General features: G+C 33.4%; 1 protein-coding gene across 1 annotated transcript; it reads right to left on the bottom strand.

Annotated features, from left to right (window-relative positions):
- Window positions 1–3,430: 3,430 nt before the first annotated feature.
- On the bottom strand, window positions 3,431–6,100 carry LOC111986809 (scopoletin 8-hydroxylase). The gene is made up of 3 exons (XM_024018491.2): window positions 5,496–6,100; window positions 4,827–5,172; window positions 3,431–3,977 (listed from the first exon to the last, which is right to left on the bottom strand). The coding sequence occupies exons 1-3, from the start codon at window positions 5,993–5,995 to the stop codon at window positions 3,726–3,728; spliced, it is 1,098 nt and encodes a 365-aa protein (XP_023874259.1). The 5' UTR covers window positions 5,996–6,100; the 3' UTR covers window positions 3,431–3,725.
- Window positions 6,101–15,762: the final 9,662 nt, after the last annotated feature.

Raw genomic sequence — 15,762 nt, 5'->3', positions numbered from 1 at the left:
CCGGAATTTGCATCTCGGCCGGAATTGGCCGGAATTGACCGGAATGGCCGGAATTGACCGGAATGACCCGGAATTTGACCCGAGGTGGAACGTGAGTATTCTGGTACCGGTTTGCATACCGTTACGAAAAATTCCGGCCGTTCCGGCCGGAACGGAACAGAATCAATAACAATGGTGCTAGCGATTGTAGAAATGGTGGTGATGGACACGCGAAGAGGAAGAAGAAAATGTAGAAGAAGAAGGTTGGGGTGGCGGGATTTTACCAGACTTGGAATTTTGGGTTGGACTTGGGAAGAAGAAGAACAAGAACCCAGTTGGGATTTTCTTTTTTTTTTTTTCTTCGTATAAAAGTCTGTTTGTGGCCTGCAGGTGTGAACATAAATTGAGCATCTAACTGTTGAGATATAACTTGATTTCTAGGTGTACACCACGTGGAAAAGTGCCAAATCAGACCTGATCAAAACATCAAAATCGAGTCTCTGAGACTCGATTTATAAGCCCTAAATCGAGTTTTAGAAACTCGAAATGTTAGTAAAAAAAATAGTTTCTAAACAGTGTCTATTAATTATATTGTTTGAAAATCAGTGTTAATTCCCAATTTTGGCCCTTGTAGTCTATTATTAGTTGTTGTAGTCCTTTTTATGCTTTAAATAAGTAGATTTATAAACTTAATGAAAAACAGAACATACAATGACGCAACCTAGTATTTTTTTTTCCCTTAACATAATTTGATGCAACGGATCTGTTTAGGGGTTCCATTTTTTTTCAAATAACCCATTGGACCTTTACTCTTTTTTCTCTTTTTTTTTTTTTTAATAATAGGCCAAATCCGGTACCGGCCGGAATTTGCATCTCGGCCGGAATTGGCCGGAATTGACCGGAATGGCCGGAATTGACCGGAATGACCCGGAATTTGACCCGAGGTGGAACGTGAGTATTCTGGTACCGGTTTGCATACCGTTACGAAAAATTCCGGCCGTTCCGGCCGGAACGGAACGGAATCAATAACAATGGTGCTAGCGATTGTAGAAATGGTGGTGATGGACACGCGAAGAGGAAGAAGAAAATGTAGAAGAAGAAGGTTGGGGTGGCGGGATTTTACCAGACTTGGAATTTTGGGTTGGACTTGGGAAGAAGAAGAACAAGAACCCAGTTGGGATTTTCTTTTTTTTTTTTTCTTCGTATAAAAGTCTGTTTGTGGCCTGCAGGTGTGAACATAAATTGAGCATCTAACTGTTGAGATATAGCTTGATTTCTAGGTGTACACCACGTGGAAAAGTGCCAAATCAGACCTGATCAAAACATCAAAATCGAGTCTCTGAGACTCGATTTATAAGCCCTAAATCGAGTTTTAGAAACTCGAAATGTTAGTAAAAAAAATAGTTTCTAAACAGTGTCTATTAATTATATTGTTTGAAAATCAGTGTTAATTCCCAATTTTGGCCCTTGTAGTCTATTATTAGTTGTTGTAGTCCTTTTTATGCTTTAAATAAGTAGATTTATAAACTTAATGAAAAACAGAACATACAATGACGCAACCTAGTATTTTTTTTTCCCTTAACATAATTTGATGCAACGGATCTGTTTAGGGGTTCCATTTTTTTTCAAATAAGTTATGATTTTTTTTTTAATAGGAACAACCATTTTTTTTGTAAATTTTTATTATTATTGAACTTTATAATTGAATTAGTAATCAGTTTTGGTAAGAAATTATGATTAAGTTCAAATGGGTTCGGAGTAGTTATAAATGGGTTGAAGTAATTTAAAATAGACTCTTAAAGCCCAACAAGGCTAGCCCAAATTGGGAAAGGATGCTCACCAGTAATAATCTAAACATTTTCATCACGTTCCCAGACATTACAATACAAATATTTATAACGTCTCTCTCTCTCTCTCTCTCTCTCAAAATAAATGATATGTTTGTTCACTACTAATAATCTGCTATTTTAACAAATTTGTGAAATTTTTTGTGTTTGTTGCAAAATTGTAATTTAAAATCACAATCTGGGAGATCACTTGCACTAAAATAATAACATTTATTTGAAGTCAAATATATATACGGAGTATCATTTTTAACAACTGAATGAAATATTTTGCATTGAATTTGGAAAGGATAATTAATCACGTGTCATAGACTATAATGTCCCACATTGTATGGCTACTTTTTTTTTTTAATGGAAAATTTTGACTAAAATGATGAATTTTCAAAACACTAATCTTGCCAAATGACAAACTTTCAACCTTATCTTTATAGTTTTTACTTTTTAGGATTAAAATTCCCTCAACTTTTACATTTATATACTTCTAAACTAAATTAGATATTATATTTATCGACATAGATCTTAGGTGCGAGGGGCGGCATTACACACACCCCAGGGGTTCAAATGAACCCCCTGAATGCCCCAAAACAAAATTATACATAAACTTACATTTTTTTTAAACCCCTTTAAACTAAAAATTTTAACACCCTGATCCTAATTAAAAAAAAAAAAATCCAACTTAAATCAACTTAAAAATGATCATTTTATTGCTGTTTTTCACAATATTTTCACAATAAAAATTAAGTAGTAAGTTGTAATTAGCTTTTATATGGACCTATAACTAACACAACTTTTTTATCTATCATCTAGATTTTGTTGCGATATTTTTTTGAAAGTGTTGTGTCAAATTGTTAATAGCACTACTTTTAAAATATTTAATTTTATAAGAAATAAAAAAGTTCAAATTTTTGTTCATTCGTCAAATTTTTATTTTTATTTTTATTTTTATTTTTAAAAACCCTCTTTCAGACTTTGGCTTACTTTGGAATTGACAACAGAATAAAGTTTTTTTTTCCTTGCGCTTTTCTTCTACATTTGTGGTTTATTAAATGTATGATTAGGTATTTGGCAAGAATGTTAAGGTTAATTATTTAATTCTATTTGTTTATGTATTCAATATATAGTTGTTAGACTACTAATAATTTTTTTTTAACTTGTTAAATATAGTTGTATTGTATACTTAAATTATATAAAAGTGGTGTATAAAGAAAAAAAAAATCTAGTCATTTTATTTTTTACTTCCCTATAAATTCCTAATTCCGCTGAGGCCGACCAACTAGAAAAAAATTCTGAGCCGCCGCTGTTACGTGCTAATGCCAAAAGTTTGGTGAATGATAGATGAGTGGTGTTTGTTGGTATTATCATACTATTTTTATGGTGTGTTCTATGCTCATGTCATATTGTTGACTGTAGTAGGGTAATTATTATAGTCTATTCTATGCTCGTGTTGTTGACTCGACGCAACTTTCTCAAAGTTCAAAACCACAACACTTTGATGACTATTATATTTACTTCAACTTGACACACTATTCCTACTTCATTATTACATGGAAGGAGTTTTTTTTGGGAGCATGACATAAAAAAAAGAGAAGTGAACCACTCCAAGATGCTTATTTTAACTTCAACTTGACACACTATTCTTATTTCATTATTACATGAAAGGATTTTTTTTTGGAGCATGACATAATAAAAAGAGTAGTGAACCACCCCCCGGATCCTTACACTTTTAATGTTATTACTTGATTCTTTTACAAGTGGAATCAAGATTTAAATCATCCTCCCACTTATTGCAACAAAGAAGTAAAAAAATAAAAATAAAGAAGAAGAAGAAGAGTATATGTGAACCACAATGTGGATTAGTGAAGTAACATGGAAGTAAATGAGAGTTTGTGCATCAAGGATTAATCAAGCAGAATCAAGCTTAGCGAAATCAAGAGACTTCTTTCCATCATGAGCATTCCCAAAAAAGTTGTTCATGTATTCCTGAAACGCAAACTCCCGATAGCGAGCCACCCCATCTGTTTCCACAACTTGAGGCAGAGGCCCTATCTTCTCAGTCGGTTTAGGGGTAGTAAATATTGGGATGGAAACTCTTGATTGAGTGCTTGTGGTTCGAACTCTATGTTCAGCACTTTTATACCGTCCATTACTTACTACCTAACAAGGAACATGTAGAGAAATTGTTAATTAGGAGTTAGCTTAGCATTAAAAATAAAGTATTTAAAGAAACAATAAGTCTATACTCTAAAGATACAAAAATTATTTAAATAAATAAAAAATCTTCGCAAAAAAACATTTTTGGTCCCTAAATTTTGGCCATATTTTTAATTTGATCCTCAGTTTTTTATAATTTTCATTTCGTTCCTTATATTTTTAAACTTACTATTATGTTGGTCTTTACTATAATCTCACTTACAAAAAATGCTTACATGGTTGACAATAGTTATGATTGTAGTATTAGGTGTTTTCTGTGAGTAAGACAATGACATGGACCAAAATGACATTAAGTTTAAAATTATAAGGGCCAAAACGAAAGTTATGGAAACTTGAGGACCAAATTGAAAATATGAGCAAAATATAGGAACAAAAAAAAGCATTTTTGCCATAATTATTTTTCATAATAAAATTATAAAACTAGTTATTGACCTATAGTTTTTGAGAAATTTTATTGATACTTCAAAATCTCGTAACATTTTTACAACATACTTGTTTTTAACTGTGGTGAGTTTTAACAGTTTAATATTTTATTATTTTATTTTGACCTATAAAACACTAACACTTTTTAACCATTTGTTGTGTTTCTAACACAATTCCTAATTTTTAGGATATTTTTGTAATGGAGACATTAAATAATGTCAACTTACCTAACCTAGAGTCGCCTGTTCCACTAGCACCGAATTGCATTAAACAAATCAGTGCTAAAGAAAATGGGTCAATTTGGTAATAATTATTTTAGTATAACAAAAATGGAGACTTGGGAAGAAGTTTGAATTTTGGAAAATGAACCTGTAACGTATCTCCAACGTTGATGACCAGTGCACCGGGGATAGGTGGGATCTCTATCCAGTCTCCCTTTTTTCCTGCATCTATGTCTTCTTCAACTTTCACATACAAACCACCAATCCCATCTTGTAGTAACACAGTAAGTGTGCCCATATCTGAGTGTCTTCCTACACCAACTGTAAGATCTGGGTTGGGGCATGCTGGATAGAAGTTCATGTTAACCATTTTAAAACCAGTTAAGGCATCAATTCTTGAATCTTCTACTGCCACTCCAAGCTTCCCAATCAAAATCTCCACTAATTTTCTCACCATCTTGATTGATTTGTTCAGGAACTCAAGTGCCACTTCCCTAAAAAGAAGAAGTAAGAAAACTTTAGGGATGATATGTAACATAAAGTTGACAATCTCGTATCTAGTACACTTGTGTCAGTCTCGTATTTCGTTCAGGTATATCATAAAAATGTCTTAACTTCAACTAAAAAAGCAATAACATTAAAGTAGTACCATAAAAAACTCTAAACAACTTCAACGGAAAAAAATTATAGCAATAACATCAAAGCAGTTGCAATAAGATGTGTATAATTGATTAGATCAAAAAGGAAACTTTTGGTTTGGGGGAGGTACAAAATTCATAGTACTAATAAGGGTAAGAGTAAATATGGAAAATCTTACTTGCACTCGTTTGGCCAATGATTAAGAGCATCAGCATCATTGGTATACACCATGTTAATATAGTCTTTCCACTCCAGTGCTCTCTCTTTCTCTGGCACAAAGCTTGTTCCGTACTTCACGTATGGGCTGGGGCTCACACCTTGGCAGTAAATAGCTTTCTTCTCAGGTGGTTGGGCAAAGAACTTGTGTGCCACATCTTTAAGAGACTCAAGCAATTCCACAGGAACGCCATGGTTCACAACTTGGAAGAACCCAAGTTTCTCAGCAGCACTAGCAATCTCTTCGGCCACCTGGTCATGGTTAGGACCATCAAGCTTTGATAAATCAATTGGTGGAATTTTATGTGAGATGCCATTTTGATTGTCTATTCTCTCCTGTTGTGGTTGGATGTATTGGTCAGGAACCTTAGATATGCCTGAGTCCACTAAGCCTTTAACACCATTGCCATCTCGAACAACAAAGTCAAATAGTGAGTTTCCATCTTCGAAGCTTGGAGCCATTTTTTTAGGTGTGGATCTAAGGGTTCAAGGTTTGTCTATTGTGTGTTGGATATTATAAGAGGAGGAACTTGTGTGTGATGAATTCAAGTGCAATGCCATGGGTGGTAATATATATATATATATATAAATACTAGCTAGATGATTACGTAAATTTTCGTGTGTGAATTTACATTAGTTGTCCATTTCAAACTTGACTAGTACAAGGCAAGGTCCATGACTCTTGAGTTGGAAAAATAACGAGAAGCAAACATTTTTTTTTTTTTTTTTGAGGAAACCTTCAAAGTAACTTTTTATTAAGGATTTGGTAAATCAACACATAAAACATTAAATATATCTAGAGGTACAGATTCCATCCAAACATCAAGGGAAAAAGAAAGTCTAGCTCTCCTAGCTAAGGTATGTGCAACATAATTACCTTGCTTACCAATATGAGAGAATGACTAACTCCTAAGGGAGTTTACAAAGGACAAAGTGTCTTGTCCTAAATGACCTATAGATGACTTTAGCCGATCACCGTTCTGAAGGAAGTTTATGACTATTTTGGAATCGCCTTCAAAGATAGAGTTTTCGAAGCCGAGCTCCTGTACCAATATTACAGCCCGCCTAGCTGCAAGAAGTTCCATAGTCTCAACCAAAGAAGGATTCAATTTTTTTTTTTTGCTAGAGATGCCATAACCTCACCTCTAGAATTTCGAATAATCACTCCAATTTTTGCCTCTCCTGAATCTTCAAACACCGCACCGTCAAAGTTTGTCTTGTACATTCCTGGCGAAGGTGTTTCCATTTGATGTTTTTATGCTTAGCAAGTCTGATTGGTCTTGATTGTCCATTTTTATATGTAGCCAAGTATTGACAGGCTTCCCCTGCAAAGCTGCTCAGTGGCAACATCGGTTCTCTCACCCTCACCTTATTTCTTCGGCACCAAATGTACTAAGCGGTAGTAGCAAATAATTCCATGGTCTGAGGCTTGTCATGAATAAAATTAATTAACTTGTCAAATGAAAATCCAACAGTTTGAGCTCTGTCCATCCACCCGAAATGCAGGCTCCACACTGCTTGAATAGTTTCACACTCCCACAGAGCATGAATGGTTGATTCAAGAAGCATATCGTAGAGTTTAGGGGTGTGCAGCTAACCCGTCAACCAGCCAAAACTGACCCAACCTAACCCAACCCGCCGGGTTGTGTTGGTTTTTAGGCCTTGGTGGGTTGGGTTGGGTTACAACATTTTTTTTTTTATAGTGGGTCGGGTTAGGGTTGGGTCATAAAATTTCAAACCCACCAAACTCAACTCGACCCACTCATATATTTAATATATATATATATATATATATATATATAATATAATTAATAAATTTTTTAAAATAACCAGCTTTTTCTATCTTATATAAAAGTCACTTAGTTCACACAAACCCTAGTAAATTACTATTGTTGTTTAGTCATTAGTGTTGTTTGCCTTTAGGGAGTTACATTGATACTAATTTTTGGGTTTTTTTTTAATATATTAATCTTTATATTTTTTTCTACTCAATTTAATAATAATAATAATAATAATAATAATAATAATAATAATAATAAAATTTTTTTTCCAACCCATGGGTTCAACTCGACCCATGTGGGTTAGGTTGGGTTAAATTTTTTTTTGACCTGTCATGATGGGTTGGGTCAAAAAATTTCTTCAACCCGACTTATGCACACCCTAGCAGAGTTGACATCTATCAATTTCCAGAATTTTTCGTCTCACCAAATTCATTTTTGTAGGAAGAGAGTTGCAGCACACTTTCCACATAAAATGTTTGATCTTCCCTAGGACTTTCAATATCCAAAACCCCTTCCAGAATTGCTTTGAATCGGAAATTGAGGTTGAGGCTTCATCACCCTTATAAAGCATCTGGTACCCCAACTTAACGGAATAGCAACCATGATTTTCCAGTGGCCAATAAAGATGATCTTTTTGAGGGAGAGAGCAAAGAGGAATAGCTTTGATGATCTGAGCTTCACGTGGGAGAAAAAGGGAATCAATTAAGCTAAAATCCCAACCTTTTGTGATCAAATCAATAAGATAAGATACAGTTGTAGAGGTAGGTAGGGAAAATTTTTGTGAAATCACACGACCTCCACTGATTCCAGGCAGCCAACTATCTTTGAAAATTTTTACATCACACCCATCACCCACACAACACTTTGCACCTTGAATAATTACATTCCGAGCTTTCAAACTACTTTTCCAAGCAAATGACCCGACTTCGCTTTTGCTTCAAAAATAGAACAATTTGAAAAATATTTTGCCTTAAAAACCTTGTAAAACAAAGAGTCAGTATCATGAATTAGCCTTCATGCCTGCTTTGCTAACATAGCCTTATTGAATTTACAAAGGTCTTTAAATCCCAAGCCTTCTTCATCTTTTGGTTGGCATAAGGTTAACAACTTCTTCCAATGAATTTTTCTTCGATCCCCGCATTGACCCCACCAAAATTTCCTTATTATCATCTCAATATCTTGGCAAAGACCAACTAGTAAAAGAAAACAACTCATAGCAAAAGTGGGAATAGCTTGCACCACCGCTTTGAGAAGAATTTCTTTACTTGCTTGCAACAGTAGCTTTTCCTTCCAACCTTGAATCTTTCCCCACACCCATTCTTTTATGAAATTTAGGCTAGCTTTTTTGTTCCTCCCCACCACTGCTAGCAAGTCGAGATACCTATCATATTTGTTAGGTTCTAAGTACTTAGGAATTAATGTATTAGAACTCTAATTTGTATTGTTCGCAAACCATGATCAAAACAGATTTTTAGTTTTGTTTTGACCTGCTCAAAGTGTATGCATTTTATGTAAAGTTGGAATCGAGTTGCTGCAGAAATTATAGTATGATTCTGCCTGGCTCGACCGATCGAGAATTATACTCGACCGATCGAAACTTGGGTAGAACATTTTTCTGCAGAATTTTCCAACTCAACCCTAAACTCATATGACGTGTAGGGTTTTATATTTTGCCCTAAGTATAGAAGGGAAAACCTTAGCCACGTTTTGAAACTTCTTTTGCTGTATGTGTGAATCTTTTGTGAGATCTAAAGGTTTTTGCCTTCACACATACTTAGGATTATCAAGAAGGAGAATTCAATTCAAGAACTTGATGATCATTCAGTTGTTGCGATAAAGAGCTTAAAGATACACAAGCAGGAGTGCTTGTACTTGCTAGGAATCCAAGAAAGAAGTAATCCGTGGACTCGGAGCTATCATGGGGTCGTGGTAATAAGTTTTCTACTCGAGGTAGCAACATGATGTTAGTGGTCTAAGTCGCTATTGTTTAAACTTCAATTCTTTCATAGTGGATTCAGTTTTACCTTGAGGATAGCTAGGTTAAATCCTCCCTAGGTTTTTACTGGTTTGGTTTCCTAGGTTATCATCTTGTTGTGTTCTTTATTTTCTGCACTTTACAATAATATGATGTGTTTGTGTTAACCTAGATCTGAAATTGGACTAAGTAATCAACTTGGCTAATTAACTAGGTTAATTTTTTGTGTTTGTTTGGGTCTAAAAACGTACAATATTCTTTTATTTCTAGAATGCCCAATAAAACCTTGATGCTCTCCTTAGTAGCTGAAGAAACAGAATTTCTAAAGAAAAGTGTAGTCTTATTTTTATTTATTTGTTGCCCTGAAGCTTTCTCATACAGCTCAAGAATATTCTGGATGCATTGTATATCTCCTAATTGTGCATGACAAAACAATAGATTGTCATTAACAAAGAACAGTTGGGAGATCTTTAGACCATTCTTGCAAAGAGAAAACCCTCGAATCTTAATTTCATGGACAACTTTTTTTTATGAGACCTGTCAATCCTTCAGAGCATAAAAGAAAGAGATAAGGCGAAAGGGTTACTTTGTCTGATACCTCTGGTTGGAATTATATTGCCTCTTGGTTCTCCATTGATTAAAATAGAGTAGGTTATTAAACTTGTAAAGTTGTGATTCCCCACTAGCCTTTGTTGGCTTTAATTTCGTGTCAAATTTGATTATAATTTCTTCAATTATTTCCTTGTATTTATGTGGCTTTATTTGTAAGAGATGAGTATGAGAGGTTGGTGAAGAATCAAGCGCAAAAGAAGAATTAGTGTAGTTCACGACTAGCTTGCGAGAAGAGTAACCTGCGAAAGGCCACGTGTGAAGCATATGACTAGAAACTGAACAGTCATGCCAGACTGTCAAATTCGTGAGTACTTCGCAAGAAAGGCTATCTCGCGAGGTACCCGAGAAACTCTCTGTTTGGTAAAAAGAAAAAGTACTTTACCAAATCCTTTATCTACACTATATATACCCTCATTACTCACAAAATGTAAGGAGTGCTTTTCAGAGAGAAAATCTTAGCAAAAACATTTGAGAGTTAGAGATTGTTATACCTACAATCATCTACACATTTTCTTTTGGTTTTTCTCTACTCCTACCTCTCAATCTTCACATCCTTGAGAGGTTCTAAGTGCAAACACTTACCTTACCCTATCTAAGTGTTGAGTCAAGTTTTGGTGGCTTTGGGAAGTGTTGGAAGGAAGGAGCCATTAAGTGGTAGATGCAATCGGGCTGAATTGCAGGATCTAGAAAGCTAGTGACGACAAGACTCCAAGAAATCCGTTGGTAGTAGGAGCTTAGAGGGCTCAAGTACATGGGGTAGACTAGGCTTGGATGGTCTTTTGTTATTCGTGTATTCCAACTTATTCACTAGTGGATCGATTTCGACTTGGAGGGTCGTGGAGAGATTTTTCACCAAGTTCTTCGGTTTCCTCTTCGATAACACGTCTTGATGTTTTTTTGTGTTTGCATCTCTCTTCCCTACTCTTAAAACTTTTCTTTTATTGTTCATTGTGGTTGAATATGACTTAAAGTAGTGTTACCGGTTTATTTGGATTATTTTGCTTATTAACTCTTATTCTGCACTTTGATAAGTTAAAATAAAAGTAATTTAACCGTAATTTTAAAATTGGGGTTTGAACAAGCATTAGTGTTTTCACACTAACTAAGCTTTCAGAACTAATGCACTCTGAAATAAGACCAATCCATCTGCTATGGAAACCCATTTTCTCCGCTAGTTGAAGAAGAAAACACCACTCCACCCTGTTGTATGCTTTACTCATATCTAGTTCCAATGTCACAAACTCGGATAAATGCTCATTTCTCATTGTTTCTTAATTAAGTACTATATAATAATTGCATTACTGTGTACCATTGGCATGATAATCACTTCATAAATATAAATGTTTATAGGATGTGAGAGGTAAAGACTGAGATTCAAGTTTCCATGAGAGAGTTTCACACATACACATAGATTATTATAGAGTAGAATTCAAAATTATCTCAATTAGTGATTTGTTTTTTAGAATAATGCTAGAGACACATAAATTAGCACAACTTTGTACCACAACTCGACGATTAGTGATTTTTTTTTTTTTTTAGAGTAATGCTAGGGACACATAAATTAGCACAACTTTGTACTATAACTTTGTACCACAAAGTTGTGCTATTTTTTGAATCCCTAGTATTACTTTTTTTTTTTATTTATTTATTTAAAAAAAAAATAGAAGATATCGAACAGTGAATTTGCCTTTGAGGAATAACAATATTATTAAATAATCTTTTTGTCCCTTAAAAATTAAATATGTATAAAAAGTATGACTTTATAGAGAGAGCTATCGTCTGATCGATATATATATATATATATATATACACACCATTTAAACCTAAAGTGGACCGGGCACCGCCATTTTGTTTTGTTTGGAGAATCAAGGGGACCGCAATCTTTCTTTCTTTGAGAATTATGGTAGAAAAAACTACAGAGATTCATTCTTCATGGAAGAGGAATTTTACCTTATAGTGCTACCATCTGGACCGCCATCTTTCTTTGAAAATAAGAAAAATGGTAAGGCAGATTTTCAAATTAAAGGCAGTTCATCTTTTGAATCTACAAAATGACACATCAGCAACTACGTCTCCTTTATTGAAACAAGACAGCTTTTGTTGACTCTTCAAATATTGGTTGTTGAAAATCTCTTGAGATCTCCCCGGTCCATACTCTCATAATTAATTACATTTCGCAGTCAACAAGTCACAAATTCTTCCTTCAATGCTAAAGTTGGTAGGAAAGAGCCTAACTTTTATGTTGCCAGGCCCTTTCTTGTTGCTAATGAAAAGTCATTTTCTTCCTCAACAATAGCACCTGGTCTTTCTTCTATATACTTATCATACACATGTTCAACCACACATGTTATACATGCAATCACTCAGTTCTTGTTCTTACTCACCAATCTGGTCTTCAATGTAGTTATCAAAAATACGCTGCCCCATTCCCATGTCTTGATCTTCAATCTGTTCAATCAGCAGGTCTTCACCGGTTTACCTTTCGCCAAACTAAAGATTACACAATAGAATAGAGTATAACAATAGTTTTAGAAAAAATAAAATATATACAAAAATTAATGGATTTAAACTAGATTAATTAAAATATCACTTCTAAATGCCTTAATATATATATTTTTGTTGAGAAACTTAAATGCCTTAATATATGTAATGTAATATAAGAGAAATATAATAATGACATAAAGCTAAATGATTTTATTTTAATGGATGACAAAGTAGAATATATCTCATAATTTTAACCATAAAAATCATAGTATATATCTTTCCTATAAAAGAAAAAAAAAATCCAAATATTCCTATATCTCTAACTCTTTAAGTACAAAAAAGAAAAAGAAGTTTTTCTAAAGGAGTTCACAACATTTTCACAACAAATTATTGATAAAATAGATTTACTTATATATTTTCTATGAACATATAATTTAAATGCTCCTAAAGTTAATGAGTCATATATGCTAAAATAGAGAATATTAAAAGGAAAAAAGAAGAAGAAGAGAGACATTAATACTTAATCATGAGTGTTTGTCCAATATTTATACTTAATTAAATAAATTTATTAATCAAATAAGAGTGAGGGAGAAAGACAAGAAAAAAGCCAGGGGGGCCATGGCTCCCTGCCACTGTATGACATTGGATTACTTAAGCAATGTGCTAGTTAAAAAAAAGCTCCAGAAATGATTAATTTTAGAACATTGTTCCATTGGCTGTATAGAGGGATGATATTGAATGATCTCCTTTTGTTATTAATAGAGCTCGTTAAAGGTATCAAGTTCAAGTCTATTATATAGATATAGTCCACGTTCATTTTATCTAATCTTATTTGGGGAGCAAGTAAAATAATTTTAATCTTGCTTGTAGTCTAAATATTGTGTTAGGGAATTAAATTTTTTTTTTAGAAGAAGGGAATTTAGGTCTTGATTGTACCAAATTACCAATTTTTAGTCAAAATTAATTAATTAATCCAATTATGCTCAGTTCTTAATTGGTATCATCATGCACCATATCACATGTAGATAAACATAGATAAAGAGAACAAGAGGCAACAATTTGGTAATACAAGAAAAATTGATAGAAAAACTATACCAAAAACTACTCTGAGGAATTAATTAACTTATAGGCCCTAGAGTCAAAAACGAATCCATTAAGTAGAATTGAATTTTTCAAATAGAATTAACCTTATTCTAACTTGCTACTTCCAGTAGTACTTACTGAACATAACCACACACATCTCTGAATCCATAGATTCTTCTACTAGTTATCTTCGTTGCACATGAGCACTTCAGTCGCAACTTCAAGTAGCCATTTAAAAATTTACTCTTGTAACTTTTTGTTAACTAGACTACAACAACTTCGCCTTGAACATTGGATCTTCAGAAACTTAAACTTGGAACTCCAGTTGATGCGTCAAGACAACTTGAAAGAACTCCTATGCTTGGGTACAATACACAACTCTTAAAATTTTTTGAATGACATGCCCTAGGTTGCTTTTATGCATTGGCTTGAAAACCACAAAACCCTAGTTTATGATGGCTGGCTAAAAACATATAAGAAAAATGATTTTGTACAAATCTCAATGGGTAAAGTTCCCATCTCAATGGGTCAAATTAGTGGATCTCGATCGGTTGAGCTAGAGTTGAGTAGAAGTCGATCGGTTGAAGCTTGGTCTTGTTCTTGGACTTGAAACAGATTTTAAAACATACTTAGGAAACAACTTTCCATTTTTTTAATAAAAAATCTTATGTGAAGACAATTTTTTGTATGTTCTTGTGTTTGGTAGTGTTACAAAAAATTGATCAAAGGAAAATTATCTCTTAACTTCCCTTATTTAGTTTAAAGTGAGATAAAATTTTTTTTAGTTAAAATTTTTTGAACAATAACTTTATTTCATATGAAACTAAATAAGTGAAATCAAAAAATAGTTTTTTAACTCATTTTTAAGGTTATTATTTTTTTTTTGATTGACATTTTTAAGGTTACTATTAAATATAAGAAAATGAGATAATTTTTTATTAAATACTTTTTGAAAAATGCAAAAAACTACTTTCACATAGTTTTTCATTGAAACAAACAAAATTACAATTGATCACTTTTTATCAACCTAATTCTGTGCATAATTGTGAATTTTATTCCATTCGGTCGAAACAAGTAGAATATTTAGTCCCAGTCATAAAACTGGTCGAACTTGGAATATGAGTGATGCGTTTTGAATTTTGGGTAGCAAACCAAACACCCTTTCAATTTTTCACTACTAATCGACTTTTTAAACTCTGTTTTCTCCTGCCCATGTCAGGTTCCAGTAGTTAATTTTTACTCTTCTTCCTCTCTCTTGTTTGTCTTTTATTTGATTCTTTCTGACCTTCTCATTTGTCTTTTCCTTACCCTCCCTCTTTCTCTCTCTCTTGCCTAGTTTTGTGTTATTGCCCTTTTTATATATATATATATATATATTAAAAATTTGTGAGCCTCCTTCACGTGACTAGCATTAAAAGGATGCTGAAACTCAACCTTTATCTTTGACTTCTAAGGGTCCGTTTGGATAGCACTTATTGTTGCTGAAAGTTGCTGAAAACTGATTGTTGCTAAAAATACTGTAGCAAAATAATTTTTAAATGTGTAAATAGTGTTGTGGACCCACTTTTAATATTAAATATTACATGAACAGTACGTGAACAGTGAATTTTGTCCCCCAAAGTCAAAAATGCCGGCCAAAAAAAAAAAAAAAAAAAAAAAGAGAAAACGTGAAGATCAAAACGCGCCGCAACAAAACTTGCAATCCAAACCCACACTAAGCCCTCCTTCATTCCATTAAATTATTATTTACTTTTTTTTTTCTTTTTATCTTTTTTTCCAGTTTATGCCGCTTTTTTCATTATTTAAAATTTTAAATACACATACTCTTGTTATAATCTAAAAATTAATTGTTAATTCTTTAATATTATAAAATTGATGTTTGGGCTTAGAGATTGACTATTAATTTAAAATGGTTTAAGATTCTTAATAATTTATATGTGTTGATATATAACAGTGATAATCCTAAAATAAGATCGAAACAGGCCAATATTGATATATTTTGTTCCAATATTTTAGAACAATGCTATTTTTGTATTTATTGTCCTTTCTAGGTACTTNGGTCCATGCAATACCTTGGTTATGTCTAGTACTCATATATAATGAGTGTGTGTAGTTTACCATAGGTTTGGGTGCGAGGACCATGCAATACCTTAGTTTATGTCTAGTATGCAGATATAATGGTGTGTGTAGTTTTACCATAGGTTGGGTCTGAGGACCATGCAATACCTTGGTTCTGTCTAGTATCCAGATATAATGTGTGTGTAGTTTTACCATAGGTTTGGGTCCGAGGACCA

The sequence above is a fragment of the Quercus suber genome, unplaced genomic scaffold (genome assembly GCF_002906115.3).
Source record: "Quercus suber isolate HL8 unplaced genomic scaffold, Cork oak 2.0 scaffold_330, whole genome shotgun sequence".
NCBI lineage: Eukaryota > Viridiplantae > Streptophyta > Magnoliopsida > Fagales > Fagaceae > Quercus > Quercus suber.
The sequence above is the reverse complement of the archived record's forward strand: the minus strand, read 5'-3'. Positions and strand labels throughout refer to the sequence as shown.

Excerpts from the sequence above, each read along its gene's own strand:
- LOC111986809 (XM_024018491.2), bottom strand. The coding sequence starts at position 5,995 with ATGGCTCCAAGCTTCGAAGATGGAAACTCACTATTTGACTTTGTTGTT. Across the intron at positions 5,173-5,495 it reads CATTGGCCAAACGAGTGCAA|GGAAGTGGCACTTGAGTTCC; the intron begins GTAAGATTTTCC and ends TCTTCTTTTTAG. Across the intron at positions 3,978-4,826 it reads ACGTTGGAGATACGTTACAG|GTAGTAAGTAATGGACGGTA; the intron begins GTTCATTTTCCA and ends GTTCCTTGTTAG.